This window comes from Ceratotherium simum, chromosome 4 (assembly GCF_057802395.1).
Source record: "Ceratotherium simum simum isolate JZ-2026a chromosome 4, ASM5780239v1, whole genome shotgun sequence".
Lineage (NCBI taxonomy): Eukaryota > Metazoa > Chordata > Mammalia > Perissodactyla > Rhinocerotidae > Ceratotherium > Ceratotherium simum.
The window spans coordinates 86,746,543-86,772,177 of NC_141903.1; the positions used below are offsets into that span (position 1 = coordinate 86,746,543).

The 25,635-nt window shown below is 37.0% G+C and overlaps 1 protein-coding gene across 1 annotated transcript in view; it reads right to left on the reverse strand.

The window, feature by feature from the left end:
• Window positions 1-25,635, reverse strand: part of JMY (junction mediating and regulatory protein, p53 cofactor) — a 100,530-nt gene that overhangs the window by 18,659 nt on the left and 56,236 nt on the right. Inside the window, exons 4-7 of the mRNA XM_087430133.1 lie at window positions 18,596-18,765; window positions 6,802-6,967; window positions 6,126-6,313; window positions 3,181-3,267 (exon numbers count right to left, since the gene is read on the reverse strand). Coding sequence (XP_087286259.1) covers window positions 3,181-3,267; window positions 6,126-6,313; window positions 6,802-6,967; window positions 18,596-18,765 — 611 coding nt within the window. The remainder of the gene's footprint in view (window positions 1-3,180; window positions 3,268-6,125; window positions 6,314-6,801; window positions 6,968-18,595; window positions 18,766-25,635) is intronic.

The window sequence follows — 25,635 nt, forward strand, 5'->3', positions numbered from 1 at the left end:
AACTGGCTTTAAAAAACAATGATTTATTTAGATCTAAGCCAATTTTCATCTTCCTCTAAGCTATGCATGTTAAAGATGACTAGGATGGTTAATAGATTCATTCTCCCACAATGAGTTTTCCACTCAAAGCTGGTATTAGGCAAAATTATAAGGCAGATAACATTTATCTTTGAGATTCCCCCAAGTATCAATTTCCTCATTTTTATTCCTCTATGTCCCATAAAACTCTTTGAGAAAGGATTTGAGAATCATTCTAAAAAGTTAGTTAGTTACTCCATCCACCAAAGTATTGGTGTTTGATCAGAAGCCCAAATCTCCATGTAATAAGGAACAAATTCTAAGCGTGGATCTCAGTAACAAGCTGACAGCACAGGGGCTGATGGTGATGATAGGGGGCATTCTGATTCACCTGTTATGCTGGCTCATTGTTGAACCTTCCTTACAAAGCAGTTTGTGACCCATGAGAATAGTAATGAAAAATAAAAGTGTGATAAATTAATTTTGCTATTTGTAGCTTCTGGACAAAGACGACTCTTACAATTTATGGGTAGTTTGGCTACTTTTATGTGTTTAAAATCAAGAGTAAGAGGTAGCTTTAGCTATCATGCCAAAATGAGCTCAAGGAATAATACAAACAAATTTAAGTCCTTTGGCCTTTGGTGTGACACTAAAGAAAGAAAAAATTTAAATAAGCATAGTGATATGGTCATGTCAGCATTTCTCCTACTTACTGAAATATAAATTATTAATAAATATGTGTCTAAAAAGACCACTATCAGGATAATATACTGCAGGAATGATGAGGTGCAGCAATACCAGGGGTAGAAGGTTTCTAATGTGATTTTTTAAAAAGCGAACTAAGGATCTTGGCAAACTACAAATAGAGGGGAACTTCCTCAACTTGATAAAGAACATCTACAAAAAACCCTATAGCTAATATCATACTTAATAGTGAAAAACTAGAAGCTTTCCTATTTTAAGATCAGGAACGGACAAAGATGTCCCCCCTCTCACCACTCCTTTTAAACATCATAGTGGAAGTCCTAGCTAATGCAACAAGAAAAGCAAATAAAAGACATACAGAGTGGGACAGAAGAAATAAAACTGTCATTTGCAGGTGGCATGATTGTCTATGTAGAAAATCTGACCCAACAAAGTAGATAAAAGAACCAACAAAAAAAGAAAACTCCCGGAACTAATAAGCAGATTATAGCAAGGCTGCAGGATACAAGGTTGACGTATAAGTCAACTGCTTTCTAATATACCAGCAACGAACAACTGGAACAACTAGAGTTTCAAATTAAAAACTATTGACATTACCACCACCAAAAAAAAAAAAGGAAGACAGATTTAGGTATAAATCTAATAAAATATGTACAAGATCTATATAAGGCAAACTACAAAAGTCTTATAAAAGAAAATCAAAGAAATAAATAAATGGAGAGATATCCTTTGTTCATAGATAGGAAGCCTCAATAATGTTAAGGCGCCAATTATTTCCAACTTGATCTATAGATTCAATGCAATCTAAACCAGAATCCCAGCCACTTATTTTGCGGTTATCAACAAGCTGATTCTAAAGTTTCTTTGGAGAGGCAAAAGACCTAGATCAATGGAACAGAACAGAGAGCCCAAAAATAGACCCACACAATTATAATCAACTTGTCTTTAACAACGGAGCAAAGGCAATTCAATGGAGAAAGGACAGTCTTGTCAACAAATAACGCTGGAACAACTAAACATCCACGTGCAAAAAAAAAGGGAAGTTTAGCCACAGACCTTGCGCCCTTCACAAATATTAACTTAAAATGGATCATAGGCCTAAATGTAAAATGCAAAAGTATAAAGCTCTTAGAATAAAACATAGGAGAAAATCTAGATGACCTTGGGCTTGGTGATAACTTTTTAGATACAATATCAAAGGTACAACCCATGAAAGAAAGAATTGATAAGTTGGACTTCATTAAAATGAAAAACTTCTGCTCTGTGAGAGATACTGTCAAGAGAATAAAAAGACACGCCACAGACTGGGAGACAATATTTGCTACAGACATAGCACATGATAAAGGACTGTTATCCAGAACATACAAAGAATTCTTAAAACTCAACCATAAGAAAACAAACAACTCAATTTAAAAATGAGCAAAAGATCTGAACAGACACCTCACCAAAGATATACAGATGGCAAATAAGCATTATGAAAAGATGCTCATCATCATATGCTATTATGGAACTGCAAACTAAAACAAACCATAACAACTACAACTACACACCTATCAGAATGGCCAAAATCCAAAACACTGACAACACCAAATGCTGGTGAGGACATGCAACAAGAAAGCTCATTCTTTGCTGGCGGGAATGCAAAATGGAACAGCCATTTGGCAGTTTCTTTGAAAACTAAACATACTCTTACCATATGATCTAGCAATTGCACTCCCTGGTATTTAATCAAAGGAGTTGAAAACTTACATCCACACAAAAACCTCATGGATGTTTACAGCTTTATTCATAATTACCAAAACTTGGAAGTAAGTAATCAAGATATTCTTCCGTAGGTGAATGGATAAATAAACCGTGGTACATCCAGACAACAGAATATTATTCAGCACCAAAAAGAAATGAGCTATCAAGCCATGAAAAGAAATGAAGGAACCTTAAATGCATATTACTAAGTTAAATAAGCCATTCTGAAAAGGCTACATACTGTATGGTTCCAATTAAACATTCTGGAAAAGGCAAAACTATGGAGACAGTCTAAAGATCAGTGGTTCAAGGGGTTCGGGGAAAGACAGGGATGAACAGCTGGAGCACAGGGGATTTTTAGGGCAGTGAAAATATTCTGTATGATACTATAATGATGGATTCATGTCATTACACATTTGTCAAAACCAAGAGAACATACAGCACCAAGAATGAACTCTAATGTAAAGTATGGACTTTGGGTGACAATAATGTGTCACTGTTGGTTCACTGATTGTAACAAATGTACCATTCTTTATGTGGGATTTGGTTGGTAGTGGAAGCTATGCATGTGTGGAGGTATATGGGAACTGTATTTTCTATTCAATTTTGCCTAAAACTGCTCTAAATGATAAAGTGAACTAATGCTAACATCTAGTTATAACACTTTCTTATTCTCTATAGTTTTGTTTTAAGTCTCCAAGAGTCCAAACTTACTAGCTGTATTGTGTGATGGCTTCTGTATTCATCTTCACTCCGAAGGCGCTGTTGGAATTTTTCATTGTGTTTTGCAATACAAATTTCCTATAAATACAAAAAATAAATGAAATGTAAAAGACTCAAAACACCACACCAGGGTTTATCTGATAGGCTAAATTTTAATCTTAACATATACCTATGTAGCAAAATACCAAGTACGCTACCTCTGGTTTCTCATCTGGAGTACTGAAGCAGCATAAGCGAAATAATCACAATCTTAAAAAGACTCTTCTTCTGAACTATTCTCTAGAACTCCTGATGTCTCTTTTTTTAGAGGGAGAGGGATGGGGCAAGGTAGAGTGGAAGAAGATGTCCTTAGATAATCTCAAATGTCTCTTTCAGGGGTCAGCCCAGTGGCGTAGTGGTTAAGTTTGCACGCTCTGCTTTGGTGGCCTGAGGTTCATGGGTTCGGATCCCCAGCGTGGACCTACACACTGCTCATCAAGCCATGCTGTGGCAGCATCCCACATACAAAAATAGAGGGAGACTGGCAAACATATTAGCTTAGGGACAATCTTCCTTAAACAAAAAGAGGAAGATTGGCAACAGATGTTAGCTCAGGGCCACTCTTCCTCACCAAAAAAACAAAGAAAAAAGGTCTCTTTCAGCTCTGAAGTCTGTGGTCAGAAGATTCTAAGTCGTACCATACACTTTAAACTAGTCTGGGCAAAAAAGGATATACAATCTTTGGCTTAGTCTGTATTCTTAAGCTCTCTCTGATGAGTTAAAGAACATGATTTTGCCCAGATGGTTTAAACATTATCATAAAATCTGAATCTTCTGTTCATAGACTTCAGAGTTAAGAGGACTTAAAGATTAGAAAATGAGAATTATAAAGAAAATATAGGTTTGATTATTCTAATCACATGAAAATAAAAACATAATAATAAAATAGGATGGGGCTGGCCTGGTGGCATAGTGGTTAAGTTCGTGTGCTCTGCTTTGGCAACCTGGGGTTTGCAGGTTTGGATCCCGGGCATGGACCTATGCACCGCTTAGCAAGCCATGCTGTGGCAGGCGTCCCACAGATAAAATAGAGGAAGATGGGCACAGATGTTAGCTCAGGGCCAATGTTCCTGGGGAAAAAGAGGATTGGCAACGGAGGTTAGCTCAGGGCTAATCTTCCTCACCAAAAAATAAATAAATAAATAAAAATAGGAGATTTGTGCTTCTTTACAAAGTAATGCACTATCATCCACAACTTTTTAGTGGCACCACACTAAGTCTTCATTTCCCTGGGTCTTTATGGAGAAGTCCTCCAGAGAAAAGGGTTAACATTAGTTTCCAACACTCTCAAAGCTATACCAAAAGATCACTCTTCTAACCAGAGAAAAGTCATAATGAATGACCTTTTAAGCCAGTAAACTCTATTTTAAAGTAACTGTTTCTATCAGTTGACTGATACAATGGGTTGACTCTATCGTATCAGTCATGAAATGAACCTGTCCAGGGCCATCTCCAGGGGAAAACAAAGGTAGTACTATATAGTGACACAATATAGTGATATACTGACTCAGCACTAAGTCACAGAGACCTAGGACAAAAATCCTACCTCTGCCTCATACCAGCTGCTTTTCCTTGGGTGACTGGAAGCCTTGGTTCCCTTGGTTATGAGGATACAGGCCCACAATCCCTTAACCAGAACAGAGGTCAGATGTGTTTTGAAATTAAAATTTTTTTCAGATTTTAGAAAGATGATATGTTGCATATATCATATATTACCCAATAACTCCAGCAGGATCTGAAGCAGCACCCCACAATAAGTAATACTAATATTTTTGCAGTGAAATATATGAATAGTCAAAGTAAGTGAGACAAAGAAATAAATAACTACTTCATATCAGTTCGGGCTTGGGTTTGCCACTAAATTAAGTATGAGAATGCTTTTGATTTTCAGAACTTTCTGGATTTCAGGCAAAAAATTATCTCATTTGACTAGTGGCAGAATTAAAGATAAAATACATAAAGAACAAAGTTATTTCCATTATTCTCCTTGAAAAGTTTAACCACAAAGCATAGATTTCAAGTCCTCAAGGCACAGCCAGAGACCATCTTTGTTCTCTCAAGAGGAGAGGCAGGGCTGAACCACTTGCAGTCAGAACTACGCCGGGTATGAAATCCTATTGTGGGTGCCAGATAAACCAAGCAGCCTGTGACCCTGGGCATGTTGACATGGAGACAAGGAATATAGGACGATGTTACATAAAGCAGCATATTTTTATCTTTTGCATTGTATGGTTTTTCTTCTCATTCTCTTTCTCTTTAGGACTCAGTGTTTCTAGTTTTCTCTTTCCAGCCGCCTTCTGTCACTCCTCCTTCCCTCTGCAGCTCTGCCAACTCAGTTGGTGGGCCTGAGTGGCTGGGGGCAGGGAGGCGGGAGCCCCCCGACTCTGTGTGACGTGGGTTGCAGCAGATCTGAGGCTGCGGGTATAAATGGCCAGATTCTCTGGGATGAGCTTCCCTACCTCCGATGTGGATTAAAATTAGAATGAAGAGTGAACAATATGGATTAAATTGACATTAGCTTATATATATAAGACCGAGGTCAGAACTAGGACTCAATTGTAGCACATCACTGGCCTCCTTAAATAAAAAAGGAGCAGGAATTGCATTACATGGGATCCTACAGTCATGCCCTTTAGCAGAGCCACCTTCAGGGTAGCTAAGGCAAATAGCACATCTGGCTGTTCTAACGTGTTTAAGAGGGCGATTCTCAGAGAACTACACACGTTTAATACAATGGCCTGAGCACTCAAAAGAGGTAACTCTTACTTAGTTTTAAAAGATATGTAGGTATTAGTGACAAATTGTGTTAGAATTATTAGATATGGTCAAAGATTAATTAATAAAAACAAGATTTTAAATTAAGGCCATATATTCAATGAATACCTAACCTATTATACCTTTTTATTTCTGAGGTAGGCTTTCTTGGCCGAAACTCGTCCACGTCTTGCTTCCAGCTGGCGTGCTTTCTGCTGAAGTTTCTGTAGCTCTTCTCTCTGTAAATGCACAGATGCTGCCATCTCTTCCTTCTCCAGCATCGCCTCCATGCTTTCGTAAGTGTCATAGTACACCACTTCATCTCTCTTTTCTGTTACAGAAGAGCAACAAGGCGTGGTGATTAAGAGCATTGGCTGTGGAGCCAGACAGCATAGGGTTCTAATCCACTCACTGGCTCTGTAACCTCAGGCAAAGCCATTACCTCTTGAGCTTCTTTGTAAAACAGTGATTATTAGGAAATACACCTTACAAGGCGAATGTGTGTGCAAAGTGCTTAGCAGTGTCTAGCACACAGTTAAGTGCTCAATAAATCACTATCACCCTCCTTGTTTTCCAAATTCAAAATTTTTGAGAATACAGTAACGTTTACCAAGTATTTTACAAAGGTGATAACACACAGTTGCACTGCTCAGTCTACTAAACCACTTGTCTGACTTTAGGAACTCCTTAAAAAGGTTTTACATTAAGATTTTTTTTCAGTCTCAACAGAAGAAACATAGTTGACCATGTCAATGTCCATGTCCATTTTCCCTATGTATGTAACCTTTGCTGATTTACGTGGTTAAATGCACACCATACCCGATATAAGTCTTTTGATGCTTTCCAGTTGTGCTGTCAACAGTAACTCTTCACACTTCAAGATTTCAAACTGTACTTCATACAACTGAAGTTGCAGATCATAATAATCAGCTTCTAACTGATCCAATCGGGCTATGGCCTCTGTACCACCCTGCAAACTCTGCATCTGCATTGAAAATAAGAACATTTCTAGTTGGCGGGACAAGAAAAAAAAATCAAGGTATGATTTGAAATGAATACTAATCAGACAGGACAAATCCATGAAGCAACCATTCTAAGAAACTTGTAGGCAACAAATGATGATTTTAAAAAAGATATAAAAACAGTAATAATCAAAACATAGGGTTTTGCAAATAACTGGGAAAACATGGTAAAAATAAAGTTTTTAAAGCTTATTTATATTACAGCTCATTCATATTTAGGATGATAATCTATTATTCTAACTGTCTTGACATAAATATCAATAGCATCCCTTTTTACTCTCAAAAGTAGATGCTAAGTTACGCAGTTATCCTTTTCATGTAAGACGTATGAATTAGATTAGGCCATACTTGGATAGTTATCACAGAGGGGTAAAAGTTTGGTCAACCCCACCCATCTGGGGCTATGTTTTGCTCCATGGTTACAGCCTGATAGCTTCTAGGATCTGCGGACTGGAGAGCGAGGTGAGCGAGCGTGAGTGGAGCAGCATGACTGAATTGCTTTTCCTGGAAATCCCTGCAATCCACTGATAATGATCACTATTAGTATCTTTAAGTAAATGCACTCAGGGTCCGACACCAAACCTAAGGTGGGATTCAGAAATTTCTGGGCGTGTCTCATGAAGTGGTGGGCGGTCTCCCATGAGCTTTGCTTGGCTGGTTGGTTCTCGGTCCTGAAGACAGAGGGAAAAGAGATTTTGCCAAGCACCAGAAGGAGATCACTAGGCGGAAAGTATGCCTCAGATATTGGTTCCTATCTCCCCACTGTTTCAATGGATTCCTATTTGGCTCTACAGAGAAAGGTAGCTGCAAGAAGCAGCTGACAGGATGGCTTTTCAGGAGTTTGTAAGAAGTGAAGTACAAGCATAGTCTCACGGTGTGCGAGAGTAAGCATTCTTCCAAGAACATTTCTTTTAAGAACACAGCACCACTGCTTTGGCAGTTTAAAGGTTCATGCTTAGAAGTTCCAGGAGACTCTTGGCACAGGTATCAGTGTGCCTGGGGGAACTAGCAGCATTGCTGAGGAGGCCCCAGCCTCAAGTGGCATCCCAGGGAGTGACTACCAAAGGGGGTGTGGGAGGAACTGAGAGGAAAATGAGAGAAATGTCTATGAGCTCATGTGAGGCATCACCTGGAGCTCCCAGAGTAACAGGCAAACACTTTACTGGTAGTCCTGGGACAGCCATAGCAGCAAAAACAGAGAATTCTTATTGCTGCAAAAGAATCCCTTCTGTCTGGTAAGGTTGGTAAAACATGTTAGCACATAAAGAGAGCGTGTTCTAAACAAGATTCCAGCCTTTCCTTTACATTTCCGATATCCACACAGTCTTTTACCCAATGACTAGAATGTTTTTTTGTGTGTGTGTGTGTGAGGAGGACCAGCCCTGAGCTAAGATCCAATGCCAATCCTCTTTTTTGCTGAGGAAGACTAGTCCTGGGCTAACATCCATGCCCATCCTCCTCCACTCTATATGGGACGCCGCCACAGCATGGCCCAACAAGCAGTGCGTCAGTGCGCGCCCAGGATCCGAACTGGCGAACCCCAGGCTGCCGCAGCAGAGCGCACGCATTTAACCACTTGCGCCACGGGGCCGGCCCCTAGAATGTTTTTCTTAGAACATAATTTCAAATTCCTTTAACAAAAATTTTGAACCACAAAGCAACAGTTAGGCTGTCGTCTAAATGTACAATGGTATACATTAAAAAATAACCAGGTGAATTAAACACAGCACTATTTAATAAATGTTATAAAAATTTTATAAGTAAATACTTACTAAATTATCTAAATTGGAAGCCAGTGATCCTGCTGCAGTAGGAAATATTTTATGAGTGACAATAAATATAGAACAACCCCAATGGGTTTAATTACAGTAGCTCACAGAGGGAAATGTTGACATTCTGCTGCTTCTGTCCTAAGTCACAAAATAGAAACCTCGGAGTGATTTCTTTCTTGAGACTCCCAGCCTCACTTTAAATGATAAACATCCCTTTACACACCGTCTTGGGGCTCTTGTCCAACTCTGGAGACCACAGCCCCAGGATGCATCTACCTCTGCTATCTGCACCCACACTCTCTGTGAGCACAGCATACAAACAGGTAAAATACATAATGTTAGAAGGCTTTATTCTCAAAGGGGGGAATTATAATCAGTTAAGCTAAAACCTCAGTGTGAATCAGTCTAAACATCATCTAAGATCATTACAGGGACACTGTTTAAGTGCAGGCTGTCAGTTCCATCTTCACCACGTCCAGTTCTCTCCAGCTGGAAGTGACCACTATCTGCCACGTTCATGACACTGTGCTAAGGCTTTGGCTAGCACTCTCTACGTCTGCCTCTCCTGTCCACTCCTTTGCTAAGGAAGGAAGCGGAAAGCCCCCTGCTGACATACCTTTACGCTGTCAGCTGCTTCAACTGCAAGTAGGACAGTACTCCGCTCCCTGCTCAGGGCCCACTTGAACTCCAACAACACTTGAGATGCAGAGTGACACCAGACTATAGCAAATATCAAATATCAAACTGAGAAAGCAAGGGGGTATTTTCTTACAAGATGTGACCTCAATCCCCAATTTTATGGTTTAGTGAGTTCGATTCAGACTAAGGGAGTCCAGAGGCTGATTTGCCATGGCTGGGTTCGAAAGAAGGACAAAACCTCATCAGAGGCAGAAATGGGATCTGTTAAATCCCAACCTCTGAAAGAACAAGCCATAGGGCAGTGGCGGGCCTCAGAAACGGGAAAGGGTGATAGGACCACAGTAGAGAGGACTTTTGTGGGATAAGCTAAGGAGAAGGGGATAAGAGACAAGTCAGGAAATCCAGGAGGGCAGAACAGTGCTCTGAGGTTTATCTAAACTTTATCTAAACGCACGGCGGCAAAATCCTCAATGAAAGGCATGAATGGGGTATGGGAAGGCTATGCTGCTCCAAGTCTCTTCCCCATAACATCTGAAATTTCCAGACTGATTTTTTCCAGATACCTAACCCAGCTGACAGCCACCGCACTAAGGGAACAGGAACCCAGAATGGAAGGAGCACTAACTCTGGACAACGGAGCAGTGCAGAGAAGGTAGGTGCCACAGCTGGCGTGTCTTTGTTATACCTAGGAGCAGTGCTTCCCCAGGCAAGAAGAGAGCCTAAAATGTAGGTTAAGCACTCAAAAAAGCAGACAATCAAGTGCCAATGAAAACTTGGCTACTTTGAAATTTTACTCAGCTTAACTTTCACCCTTCTAAACAAACTTCTACTATCAGGATATCAAGACCCCAAACCAAACTGTGACCTCCAAATGTAACCCAGGGAATACACTAGCACAGCTGGAGCCAGACCTGACTCTCCCAACTCCTACGAAAATGGTCTTTCCACTAGACAAAGGTAGGGAGCATCACTCTAACAAATACGGAAAAGAAACAAAGAAAAATGTTTTTACAGTAACTGTAGCAAGGAAATGAAGTACCAGTTGACGTCCCTGTACTCACATAAGTACATCACACACTACTGACCCCACAGATGATCACTCCCACCAAGCACAGTAATGACAGTTTTCACGTGTACCTATTTTGACTGACTGTAGTGTATCATGAAACCAGATATAAAGCAATTTATACAAACTAATGACGCCTCTGTCCTACTTTTGACCCTACTGTGCTAGAAAACCTCATGGCAGGTGAGGGGCTGTGGCAAACAGAGCTTTCAGAAAACCTGTGGGTTCAGCCATTCATTCAACAAATACTCACTGAGCACCCACCACTGTTTGAGATACGGAGTACAGCAGTAAACAAGAAATGAAGTGAGGGCTCAAAAAGTAGTCATAAATGAGAGCATGAGAGAAATGACAGCAAGAGAGAAATAAGATTAAAGGCAAGCTCGGCAAGCTCTCAATCAAGACTAGCCCTTTTACGTGGAAAAGAAGGAAAGAACATGAGACTTAGAACCAGACCAACCTGAGTATAAATACAGGTTCCATCAATAATAGCTGCACAAACATGGATAATACATACAAGCTGTCAGAATTATCTGGAATTCCACATTTCAGAAATCTTGGAAAACTGAAAATATCCATAATTTCTTTGATATCAAAACATAATTGCACAATCCATTTGTAGAAAAATATGATAATTGATATGAGTCCCCACTTATTCTATTTAATGTGAATATCTATACGTTTCATTATTGGAACAGTAAAACGTGTCCAGAAGTTATATGCTCTAAATTACCTTTCTTAAAATCTGAAAAACAGAATTCTGAAACATACCTGGCCTCGGGGGTTTCAGATAATGGTTTATGGACTTGTAGCATAAAGGGTTATGTTTCAGAATTAAATGAGATAATATCCATAAAACACTATGGACAGGGCCTGAAACATTGAACACATTTCTATTTACTTTTTCTTTTTTTGTAACCACTACAAAATATAATTTAGATGGCTAAAATAGAATTTCATAATTAAGTAATATAAATTAAAACTTTTAGAGTGGAACCTAGCCTGTTGTACTTACAGACTTTAAAATTTCTAGTGTGCAGATATGGAACAGACTTATTGATAAATAAACTAAAAACAAAAAAACAGCCTCTCTGCCTGAAGAAGCAGCCCAGCTTCCCTACGTCTGTTCAGACTGTGTCCACAACAGCTCCTTGCTGTTGAAACTTTTTGGCAAGGCCCATAAGAAATGCCAGTGAGGAGCCGGCCCGGTGGCTTAGCGGTTAAGTGCGTGCGCTCCTCTGCTGGCGGCCCGGGTTTGGATCCCGGGCGCGCACCGACACACCACTTCTCCGGCCATGCTGAGGCCATGTCCCACGTACAGCAACTAGAAGGATGTGCAGCTATGATATACAACTATCTCCTGGGGCTTTGGAGGAAAGTAAATAAACAAACAAACATTTATAAAAAAAAAACAAGAAATGCCAGTGAATGTCATAAGCATGAGAATTATATTTTTCTCATGTTTGTATTCCCTTCCATGATACTTGCACAATACCTAACATAGATCAGAGTACTAATATCTAATATTTATTGGGTTCTTACTCTATGCCAGGCACTATGCTAAATGCTTTATATACATTAACTCATAACTGTCCTAGAAGGTATATATTATTTTATATTTTATAGAGAGGTTAAGTAATTCACCCAAGGTTACATAAGTAATAAGTCTGCAGAATCAGGATCTATAGAGCTGCTCTGTCCAAAATAGTAGCCACAAGCCACACGTGGCTATTTAAATTTAAATAAAATAAAAAATTCTCTTCTTCTGTCACATAAGCCACATTTCAAGAGTTTGATACACACACGGCTAGCAGCTACCCTATTGTAAAGTGCAGAAATAGAAAATTTCCATCATTGCAGGAAGTTCTACCTAGATCCTAAGCTTCATCCACTATGGTATCCTGTAAATGCTCAATAAATACTTGATGACAAATAAAACTGACATAGGGGAATATAACCTTAATTAATCTAATTTAGCTTATGCTTTTAGGAGAAAGACAAAATTATGAATATAAGGAACTAGCCTCAGGACTAGTATATATTCAGCTCAATATTCTAGCAGTTTTTATACATTCATAGAGATGACCTCAAGGAATCACAGTTTTAAAAAAATGGACGGAGAACAGTTAAAATCCTCTGCCAAGTCAAGAAAGCACACGATATACTGTTAGAACCTTCAACCACAAGGACTAGAATCCAAAGGGTTTTCTGGTTAATTCCCTGTTAACCAGAGAACGTGGTTAACCAGAAGATAACAGTCTACAAGTTAACTGAGATATAACTGTACTTTCTATGATTTGTTTCACGATGGCATCTTAATTTTAGTATCTCCTATTTCAATTAATAACTATAGAGAATCTCCTTATTTCATTAATAAACCTTATCTGAATAACACTTCTAGTATACATCCTACTCCTAACCCTGTGTGATTATATGTATTTTAATCTTGTCCAACAGTTTAAAATATATCTGATGTGATCTGTAAAGAATACACATCTGAAAGTAAAGGTGTATTTGCATGGTCAGATTGTGTTGTTATTTTTGAATCTGGGTTGTGGGGAGTATACTATTTAAAGAGTAAATTACAGCAGCTACAACTAATTAAACTCACCCTGGATTCTTTCAAAAGTATTGGGCCAAAAAAACATTGATATTTTCAGGAGTTTTTGATGGGAAAATCTGAACACCAGAGGACAATCTGGAATCAGGGGCTCAGGTACAGATGATTTGAGAATCTACTAAATTTGTGTGCAAAGCTGTGTGTATACGTATATTTCTCTGAGCACAGGGTTCCAAGCTTTCCAATTCTTAAAGGGGCAGGAGTCTGTGACCTAGAAAAGGTAATAACTACAACCAAGAATCAGAACCAGTTAACAAGGAGATAAATTAAAAGGAATAGTACTTACTCCTCAGTGTAGTTAAAGAAAATTTAAAAGTCAAATGGAATTTTTCTTGCCTAGGTGATATTTAACATTTCAACATTTAGAAATTTTTTTTTAAGTTCAGCATTATACTCGTGGCAAATATTACTAAATATTTAAATTTAATTTCTAATGTTAATTTTTAGTGTTTTATTGTCACATCAGAAAGAAGTGTTCTGTTTTTAAAATAACCTAAGGAGACACAACACATCAACATTTTTTTAAAGAACAAAAGTCTCCTCTCCTCATAATTTAAATCACAGGGTAGCCCTTATTATAAAGCCTTCACTGGCAAAGCGTGTTTGGGATGGGCTTAATAATTCACATTTGCTCTGTTTCTCATGAGTAATGCAGTCACCTTAAATTAATGCTAATAAAACTGGTGCAGTACATCTTCACAGATATATATAAAAAGTACAATATGTATATTATATACACATAACAAGCATAAACCTGGCAAGAATGACTAACTGACAGTTTTACCAAACCCTTTGAAGAATGCCAACAAAATCTAGAACATTAAAAACCAGGCTATTAAAGTAATGGAATGGCCCCAGGGAAAATGACCCCACAGATAATCATCCCAAACTCTCGGTGCCATTTCAGCCTCGCCCTTCCTCTACCACCCTAGACCAATTCCAGTAAGAACAACGTTCTTGGGACAGCAAGTAGTCAGAAATCTTACCCTCAGCAGCTCTTTTAGGCACCCTGTGTTGACAACTCAATGTCAGGCTGGTGAGAACAATAAAGCTAGTCAACATGATGAAGACCGAGTGATAGTCTACTTTGCAGGCAATGAAATGCTAGGATTTTAAGTTTTAAAAGTTCTGGAACTTAAGAAAATCCCAGACAGCTAGTAACATGAAGGAGAAAGCTAACTAGAAAAGGAGAATGCAGTAGAAATGCTTCAGGGGAACGCAAGATGGGACTGAAATCCTCGCAAAGAGATTTTGAACATAAAGTGTGACGAAGTTCCAGGGCTAGACAAGTTCCAATTTTACCTTAACAATAGCAGCAAATAAAAAAATGTAAGAGAAAAATAATATCACAATTTAAAATCCATTAACAAAAAGATTTCCTTCTAGATCACAGCCATGATACATTATAGGTTACCTATTATGCTACTTTTTATTTTTTTTTGGTGAGGAAGATTCGCTTTGAGCTAACATCTGTGCCAATCCTCCTCTATTTTCTATGTGGGAAGTCACTACAGCACAGCTGATGAGTGGCATAGGTCCGTGCCTGGGATCCAAATCCTCAAACCCGGGCCGCGGAAGCAGAGCGCACCGGACTCAACCACTAGGCCACAGGTCTGGCCCCCTTCATGTACTGCTTTTTAAACAAGGGTAGATATGAATATGCACTTTTAAAATGTCAATGAGGACTATCTTGGTCTATCTCCTAAGCCAAAGAAAGTTTCATAAAGCAATGAATTTTACATAAAGCTGCATTAATAAAAATAGAGACAACACCTGGTTCTTCTCTAGAGACTAAAATATACTACTTTCACAAATATATAGCCAATGTTTTAGAAACCAATATGGTCAGTCCACAGAATGGGAGCAAATATTTGCAAATCGTATATGTGATGAAAGACTTGTATCTAGAATATATAAAGAACTCTTTCCACTCAGTAATAAAAAAAAAATCCAATTTAAAAATGGGCGAAAGATCTGACATTTCTCCAAAGAGGATATATATATGGCCAACAAACACACAAAAAGATATTCAACATCAATGCCATCAAGGAAATACAAATCAAAACCACAATGAGATACCACTTCACACTGATTGGGACGGCTATAATAAAAAAGACAAATTGTAAAAAGTATTAGTGATAATGTGGAGAAATTCTAACCCTCATAGACTGCTGGGAGGAATGTAAATAGTACAGCTGCTTTGGAAAGAGTCTGGCACTTGCTCAAAAGGTTAAAAAGGGGGCTGGCCCTGTGGTGTAGTGGCTAAGCTTGGTGTGTTCCCCCCTTCGGTGGCCTGGATCCTGGGCACAGACCTACACCACTCGTCAGCCACGCTGTGGCAGTGACCCACATATAAAGTAGAGGAAGACTGACACAGATGTTAGCTCAGGGCTAATCTTCCTCAAAAAAAAAAAAAAAAGTTAAACAGCAGCTTCACTCCTAGATATACACCAAGACAAATGAAAATCAATGTCCACATAAAAACCTGCACACGAATGTTAACAGCAGCATCATTCATGACAGCTCCCAAAGTAGAAAGAACCCAAATGTTCACCAACTGATGAATGCATAAAACATGATATAACCATACAATGGAGTATCATTCAGCAAAAAAAACTAAATTAAGCACTGACACATGCTACAATGTGGATGAACCTTGAAAACATCATGCTACGTGAAACAAACCGTAAAAAACTTACATGTTTTATGATTCCATTTATATGAAATGTCCAGAATAGCACATTTATGAAGATAGAAAGTAGATTAGTGGTTTCCTGGGGCTGGGGAGGCTTGTGGGGACATGGGGGATGACCACTAATGGGCAGGGTTTATTTTGGGGGTGTTGAAAACGCTATAAAGTAGATTATGGTGACAGTTGCATGATTCTGTTAATATACTAAAAATCATTGAATTGTACACTTTAAATGGGTGAATTATATAGTACGTGAATTATGTCTTAATGTGATTTAAAAAAAACATTTTGGGCTATAAAGTACAACAAATCTAATGATGAATCAAATAATTTTATTCTTACCTAATCCTTCTGAAGTATAATTGCTCTTTTCAAATAACTAATATAAATTCAGTCGCCTCACCCAGCTCATTCTCCTGTGCCCAACAAAAAATCCACATTTCTTCCCTCCTTTCCCTATTCAAGACTGCAGTGCTATCTGCACAAAGACACAGCCCACGTACCCTCAGGCGCCCAGGCATGCACAATCTGGATCTCCCCGTCAGGAATCTGCCTTTACTGAGTGCTCAACTGCCCAGCAAAGTCCTGCAACTCTGAGCAGCTGTAAAAGCAGCAATTTCAGGTTGCCAAAACCTAATGTAAGTTTAACTTTTCCCAAATCCCTGTTGTCTTCAACCCGAACTTCTTTCACTACTGAGCTAAGGGTCCAAATTCCTGATATTTACACTCATTTCCGAGAAATGCTTTGCTTTCTACTGTCAGCAATGAAACAGTTTGAAAGGCAGAGTTTCCCACGTAAGGAAACGGGCTAAGGATTTAAGAATGGCCCTCCAATCAATTCTCTATAAACTGGCTGGAGTAAAACTTCATAAAACCAAATTTGATCACTGTTACTCCTTGATTAAAATCTTAAAATGGCTCCATACTGGTTTTGGGTAAAATTCAAACTCCTTGGCAGGACATAGAGGACCAACTCCAAACTTCACTTACTTTTCCAACCTCATCTCTCACTACCCCTTCTCCAGGTAACAAGGCTGACTGACTCTTCCTGCCCACACTGGAACTCCTGGAACATGCAGTTCTCTGCAACTATGGCCCTCTGGTCAAAGCTGAGCACTCCTCCGATGATCCACTTTGTCTATGGTGATACCTGCCTAACTCACGGCTCATTTTCTCACTGCACCTGTCTTGCCCCACCATACTCTAAATACCATAACTGCATTTTATTCATGTTTTAAAAATATAGCTTTAAAGAGTGGGGGAGGGCAGTGGGGGAAAAGGGGTATTAAATATGTCTTTATCCTCATCATCCATTGTAATTCCTGGCAAAAACACTTAATAAATGTTTGTTGAGTGAATAACTGAGCAGGGACATCTGAGTTGGGCAGAATTTCAAAAGGCAAAAAAAGAAGGCAAAGGAAAGGGAAGAGTTAAAAGTGACCCTAAAGTTTAGGCCTGCAGTATCCTGAAGAAGCAGGGGCCCTTAACAGAAAGGGGAAATTTGAGGAACACCTGCTAGGGGGAAATAAAGGAGTTTCGTTTTTGAAATAATTCATATATGGCATATTGGCCAAAAAAATGTGATTTCGTTTTTTTCCAAAAATGGCTTAATAAAATAATGTATGATATAATTAATTGTTAATTGTCTCAAGTAAGGTAGAAAATGAATAAATGAAATCAATGGGAAAACAATCCAAAATTAATTTAATAATTCAAACACTTTTCATCTTTGAAGTATTTTGAGTTTTAACTCTGGGTACAAAAGGCACAAACTGAATAGCTGTGCCTAAACCATCAAGTCTTACTATATGCCATCTAGAAAACCCTCTGAGGTTCATCTCTAACACTAGCCTTAATCTTCACTCACTATTTAAACTACATACTTTCCTTGTTTTCAAAAATATCGTACTCCTAGACTCCAATATTTGCTTCTTCTAATACTTAGAAAAACTATCAGCAAATGGCCAATATAGATGTTTAAGCACTCTTTCATAAAAACAATCTGTTCTGGCCCAGTTTAATAATAAAACATAAAATAGCTTTTAAAAATAATACCGTAGGAGATAAAGAAAAATAGTATACATCTAACAGTTTCAATATTTTCAAGCAAGACTTGGGCAACAATGGTATATTCAGTGCTGTATTAGGCACTAAGAGGAATACTAAAACCACTGATGAACAGGATGACAATAAAAAAGTGGTTAATTTTTAAAAGATCACTTCAGATACGTTTTAAATATATATACCAGCAACGCTTTTCAAGGATTTCTAACGCTATTCCTATTTTTTTCTGTATCCATGAAGAGGTCTTAATGAAGCACAATCAAGAAAATGGCGCCTCCATTAATCCCGTTTTGTTCCAGTAGGAATAAAATGGGAAGTTCCAAAAGGTAATGGTTTGAGCATAATAAAATCAATTCTAACAAAATGCTACTGCCTTAGGATTTTTACTAAATTCCTCTGGGCAATGAAACTTTCTTAATAATTGTCAGAAAGCTATGAACTTTAACATTACAAAAAATTTTAAAGACAACAGAGAAATTCTGATGTCTACCCCTTTTTGTTTTAACATTCTGTTGCTGCCTCGGTCACAGCAATGCTGTGAAAATACTGTGTGTCTAACTCTTCTGGTTAGTGGCAACTCAAATCATAGGCCCCATCGTGAGTATTGTCAATCTCATGGAGACAGTGCAAAATTAACAACTGCCATAGAATTAGAAAAATCTGTCTTGTACAAAGATAAAAATCAAATAGCAAATCAATTATTTTAAATTTTATATATTTTTTGATGGTTTTTATTACCTCTTCTTTCAGTGCATGTTTTCTCTGTTCCAAGCAGATCTCCTTAGCTCTCATCATCTGCAGAGTCTCCTTAGAAACTGCATACTGGAGTTTCTCCATACGTTCAGCAGCTGCGGCCCATGATGCTTTACCAAATTTCTTCTGATCTGCTCGCATTCGATCGTACACAGCTATTAATAATAATTTTTTAAAGAGACATTAAGACATAAAATAACTTGATACTGAAGCATTTGAAAGTCTTAGATTTCACTGACCACACATTCAATGATAAACACACACATCCTACCCCCATGATAAATTACCCATAATAGCTCTAAAATATAATTCAACAATATCTTAGACACTCTCTATTGTCTTCAATAAGAATTTTAAATAATCATCCTCAGAAATAACTTTCCGAAGATAAAACTGAGTTGTCAGATTAATTTTAAAACTTTTCAAAATACTCTTTTACATGTCCAGTGTTATTAACTTTCAAAGTTTCTAAAAAACTATTCTGTGAGGGTTTATACTTTTCCTGGGTATGTTAGTTGAAATCAGAGCCACAACTATTCAAGAGTATTTAAATCCATGTGCTAAATTTTATCATTCTGACTCCTCCAAAAATACTGTAATAATCTGATGTAGGAATAAATAAATCCCAGCTGTTAACATCTAGATGAGGTTAGAGTTTGGAGTGGTAACCCCCTCTGCAACCCCCCCCCCCCCATACACACACACAAAAGGGGAGAAGGAAGAACTTCCTGGTTTGCCACAATAGAGGCCTATTCCAAAACCTATTTCTTGGCCATCAAAAGTTACTATCTTCCAGTTAAAGAACTTTATCATTGATAGTAGTGTGTTAGTGGTTCATCCTGGGTCCCTATACAGTTAACCCAACCATCCTTATGCCCAAACACTTTAATAGGTCAGAGACAAGCTTTAATTATCCTAAAAGAGGTAGACAATCTGTTAAGTACCAAATGTAATCTTTAAGTCAGTACTCCTTCACTAGTAGTTTCTTTTATATGTTCAGAGCTAAGTGATAATTTTTACTGCTATGTCCTAACTAGGTCTACCTTTTGCAAAGAAGTATATCTCATTGAACTTTGCCTCAGACTTTTATAAAATCTTTATATTTTTTGTAATAACACATGTACATTATTTAAAAATCAAAACTGTACAGACAGCCTTATAATGAAAAAGAGCAGTTTCTTGTGCTCAGCTCTCCCCTACCCTTAGTCCCAACGCCCAAACGCAACCAACCTTTAATCGCTTCTGGTGGTTACTTCCATACAAGAATACTGCTATTTCTTGATTTACTGTCTTTAAAAATTATCTGTTGAGTTCCTATTATAACAGATGAAGAATTTGCTAACTTAGAATCTCCTCTCAATATAGTTATATCAGTTCTTCTGGTTTCTCCATGGCTTTTAAATGCTAACATATAGGAGGTAATGTTTTCAATTCATAATCTCACTCTGAATCTCAATTGTAGGGTTTCTAACAAATAAAAGCTACTCATGTTGGTTGAATACCAAATGATTCTGCCACTTTTAATTTCTGCTGATCTTTTAAAATTGTATTATAATATTTATGCAGCCATAAGATCAATATAGTAGTCCACTGTAGGAAAAAAACACCTGGGGATTTGGAGTTATATAGCTTTGAGTTAAATTCCCAATTCCACCCATATTTGATATTTAACTTGCGGCAAGAAACTAAACTGTTCTTGGGCTTGATTCCCTTGAGCGAAAAAAGTAAAGAAATACAGTACATAGTCGGAAGGCTTATGAAGGAATTAAGTAAAAGAATGATAGGTACTGAAATTCTCTCTGCCACTTCACATGGCAACATGAATTGAATAGATGGTCCGTTTTGTTTCTTTTCTTTTTTCTCTCATGTATACACCACCGCAATCACTCATACTTATATGACGTTATATTATTTTCAAAGTACATTTTCCATATGTTATCTCTGTTTATCTGCCCAGCAATCTTATGGAATAGGCAAAGTATGCACTGTCTACCCCTTCGGATTTCAAAACATGATATGCAAAACTGAGGAGGTTTGGTAACTTAAAAGCAAGGTTACACACCTTAGTGTACAGTTAAAACGAGCATCTAAGTTGTTTAAACCCTTAGTCTACTACCTCTACCATTTTTACCTGAACTTGTAATCACAGCATACAGTGAAACATTCTGCACACTCACCAACTGTTGGGAGCCTTTTCTCTTGCTCCCCACTTCAGGACCATGTCTAGGAAGCAGCTCCCTGTTCTAAATCAGTCCCGGGTTGTCATCTACCACAAGAGCTAGTCAATACTTTGTCTTCCAATGTCTTTGGACAGAACGTTTTCTTACATCTAACTGCTGTTCACTTCACTTGGAATTACTTTCCAACATTTTAGGAACATGAAGGTAAAGAATAAAATTATTTGTGAATATAGAATGCTTGGAATACCCCTAGAACAGTACTGGAATACATCTAAAACAGAGTCTTCTCTTCCTCTGATGGCAAGAATAAAGATTCTTGCTAAGATGATCATTTACATTATCAGGATAACAACCCGGTAATAATACTCTATGATGATCATTATATATAAAAAACCTCTGAAGCCAACACAGTCCTGGTGTTTACAAGGTATCATGTTAAATCTATAAAAAAATTTAACGTACTAAATTGTGTATCCTTGTCAGAAACAGGTCCATTTAAGATGTTTTTAAAAACTAAGGAGTAATATATGAAAATGAGGTTACATCTGGCTTTATACAAGGAAACAAATAAAAATTTTACTCCTCCTCTAAAAAGAGCAAGTAGAAAGTTACCTTCTGATTAGAAACATAAAGGAGGGCTATTACTCCCAACAGCATAAATCCATACAGAGATCTTCATTCTGTTTCTCTTACATGGGAGGCGAGAAACATGCCCAGAAAAGGAAAATTAAAAGGTCAAGCAAACTAAATATTTATCTCTTCTTATTTGGGCTCAAAGGCTACCTGCTAGGATAAATTAAGTCACCAGAATTGAGATATAAAGAAGTCTAAAATGACTTTGATAAAGCATTTGGAACCCTAGAGTGATGCTCATCACACAGAAAGATGTCTTGTGTAAAACTGGAGCAGCAAAGTATAAAAAAATAAGAGCAATAATCAAAATTACATAGAATCAGAACCAACAAACTATGAACTATACATGAAAATATATACAGAATCATTGCATTTATGTAATAAATCATCTGTAGAGAAAAAGAATTGACAGACACACAAAGTAGTCACATAAGGCTGGTAGGATTACAGATGTGGGATTTCTTTTTCCTCTAATATTCTAAATTTTATATAATGGTTATATTTTTTAAATTATAACGCAAAGACTTTTTTTAAATGTTAGAGAAGAGTGCATCTATAAAGCAGATTCTAAGCCAAGTTTAAGTACAAAGCTATCATAAAAATAGTTTACAGCAGGGAAAGATCTTTAAACATTCAAAGAAACTATATTTAATATAATGCATTATTTTTTAATTTTTATTTAAAAAATTTCATACTGCTCTAGGGCAAATACTCAGGAGTGGGATTGCTGGGTCATATGGTAAGTGTATCTTCATAAGAAATGCAAAATCATTTTTCAGAGAGACTATAGAATTTTGCATTCCCACCAGCAATGCAGGAGGAATTCCTGTTACTCTGCACCCTTGCCTGCACTTGGTATTGTCAGTATTTTTTATTTTAGCCATTCTAATAGACATGCATTGGTACGTCATTGTGAGTTTCATTTGCATTACCCTAATGACTAATGATGTCGAACATCTTTTCAAGTGCTTATCTGTCATCTTTATCCTCTGGAAAACTGTTGAAGTCCTTTCCCCATTTATTAATTGGATTGTTTTCTTATTGTTGAGTTTTAAGAGTTCTTTATATATTCTGGATATAAGTATTTTGTCGGATATGTTATTTGCAAATATTTTCTCTGAAATACTCTCTTGTCTTTTCATTCTCTTGACAGTGCCTAGAAGAATAAAAGTTTCTAACTTTAATAAAATTCGTATCAATTTTTTCTTTTATGGTTCATACTCTTTATCATTTTTATCTTTTACATTTTATCTTTCACAGTTTTCTTTTATAGATTTTTATCTTTTACAGTTTACCTTGTATTTGTGGTGTCATTGCTAAGAGCTATCTAAGTCTAAGTTACAAAGACTTTTCTCTCATGTTTTCTTCTGGAAGTTTTATAGTTTTACATTTAGATCCATTTTGAGTTCATCTTTGTTTAAGGTATGAGATTTAGGTCAAGGTTCATTTTTCTGCATATGGGTGGCCAATTGTTCCAACACTATTGATTATTTTCCATTGATTTGCTTTATCAAAGATTAAACAGTCATGTTTTGTGAGTTTAGTTCTGTATTCTCTATTCTCTTGCACTGATTTACGTGTCTATCCCTTCCACAATACCATGCCACAGTAGCTCTACAGTAATTTGTAAAATCAGGTAGTGTGAGTCTTCCAACGTTGTTCTGGTTTTTTTTTTTTCCAAAACTGTTTTAGCTATTTTAGTTCCTTCACCCTTCCACATAAATTAAAACCAGCCTGTTAATATTTACAAAAAACTCTGCTGGTATTTTGCTAAGCATTGTGCTAAATCTACAGATCACTTTGGGGAGAACTGACATCATTACTATGCTGAGTATTCCAATCCATGAACACAATGTCTATCCATTTACTTAGGTTGTGATGTCTCTCATGAGTGTTTTGTAATTGTCAGCATACAAAGCCTGAACATGTTTTGTTAGATTTATACCTATTTCATTTTGTGAGGAATTAATATAAATGGTATTGTTTTTTAAATTTCAATTTCCAATTGTTCACTGCTTGGACAGATAACTATGATTCACTTTTGTGTTGATCTTATTTCCTGTGACTTTGAGAAAGTCATTTATTAGTTCCAAGAGTTTTTTTAAATAGATTCCATACAAATTTCTACATAAACAATGTTATCATCTATGAATAGGGACAATTTTATTTCTTCCTTTCCAAACTGTTTGCTTTTTCTTTCTTTCTCTTGCCTAAGAGAACTGGCTAATATTTACTACATTGTGTTGAACAGGAATGGTGAGAGTGGACATCCTTGATTTTTTACCTATTTTAGGGGGGAAGCATTCAGTCTTTCACGATTTAATGTGATGTTAGCTGTAGATTTTTGTAGATGCTTTTATTAGGTTAAGGAAGTTCCTTTCTAGTCCTAGTTTGCTGAGTATTTTCATGACACACAGATATACTTTGTCGAATGCTTTTTCAGCATCTATTGATGATTGATCATGCTTTAAAAAAAAAAAAAAAATCCTAGGGTTTCTCAACCTCAGCATTTTTGACATTATGGGGCAGAAAATCCTTTGATGTAGGGTGGGCTGTCCTGTGCAACACAGGATGTTGAACATAATCTCTGGCCTCTATCTGCTAGACGCTAGTAACACCCTTTGCAGTTGTGACAACCAAAAACATCTCCAGTCACTGCTACATGTCCTTTTGTGTGGCACAATCACCCCCAGTTAAAAACCACTGTTTTAGACCTTTAATATGGTGAATTACACTGATTGGCATTGAAATACTGAATTAGGATAAACCTCACTTGGTCATGGTTATTAATTTTTTTAAGCATTTTAAAAATTTGCCAATATTTTGTTGACGATTTTTGTATCTATGTATGTGGGATGCTGGTCTGAAGTTTTTTTTTTTTTGTGCTGTCTTTGTTTAGTTTTGGATTTAGGGTATTGCTAGTCTCATTTAATATAAATTACAAGTGTTCCTTCCTCTTCTGTTTTCTGGAAGAGATTGTGTAGAGCTGGTATTTTGAATGTTTGGGTAAAATTTGCCAGTGAAACCATCTGGGCCTGGAAAATTCCTTTTTGGAAGATTTTTAACTACAGTCCAATTTCTTCCTTAGTTATAGGGATACTCAGGTTATTTACTTCATCTTGTGTGAGTTGTGGCAGTTTGTGTTTTTTAAGGAATTGTTCCATTTTACCTAGGCTGTTGAATTTGTAGGCATGGAGTTGTTTGTAGTATTCCCTTATTATCCTCAACATCAGCAAGTTCTGTAGAAATATCCCATCTTAATATAATGTATTTTTAAATGGAAAATATTTTTGTATTTGAAATGTACATGAAAGAACAGGAGATGAAGAATGGTGGCAGAGTAATAGAGTACATGTGATTTGCAAAATTCTTTAATGATGTTATACTATCTTTCTAATAAAAATGAGGATGGGGAGACAAGTAATATGGTTTATTTAAAACCTTCTAAGCTAATACTGCCACCTGCTTAGCCAGATACCTCTATTTTAGGATCAGGCAAAATGGGACACATTAACCTTGATGGCTGAAATTATAAAATGAGTTTAAAAAGTAGCAATAAGCATCATGGTCAGATACCTTTTCCAGCATCTATGCACAAAAATCACTCAGGTTAACATTAAAACAAAAAGGTATAGTTGACTAAAACATACCTTAAAAGAATGAAAGAAAGCATTTACATCCAAACACTAAATGTTAACTATATTCCACCTATCTGAAGTATTTTACTAAATCTAAGAAACAAACCACATTCACTTTACTTTTCAACAAATAAAAATCTCTTATAATTACACAGTTTTTTATCATAGCTATCAAATTTCACTTTGTCTAGAAGTAAAACATCTGAGTAAGCATCTCAATACATTCTATATCACATTCATCTCCAAAAGAGGAACAAAGGCTTAAAGATTAAAAAACAAAGCTCAAAATCTATTAAAAGTAATAACATCCCTTTCATAATCATAATAACAAAAATAAAACATAAAACACCCAGAAGTGAATGGAACAAGAAATGTGTAGAACCTAGATAAAAAAATAAAAACCCTACAAAACTCCCCTGAAAAAAAGAGACTTGAATAAATGGCAAGATATACCAACCACACAAATATTTTTCTCAAATTACCACATTAACATAGAAATAAACCAAGCATTTACTCTTCTACATGAATATTAAAATCCTCTTGTCAAATTCTAAGATATTGCATTTCTGATCAG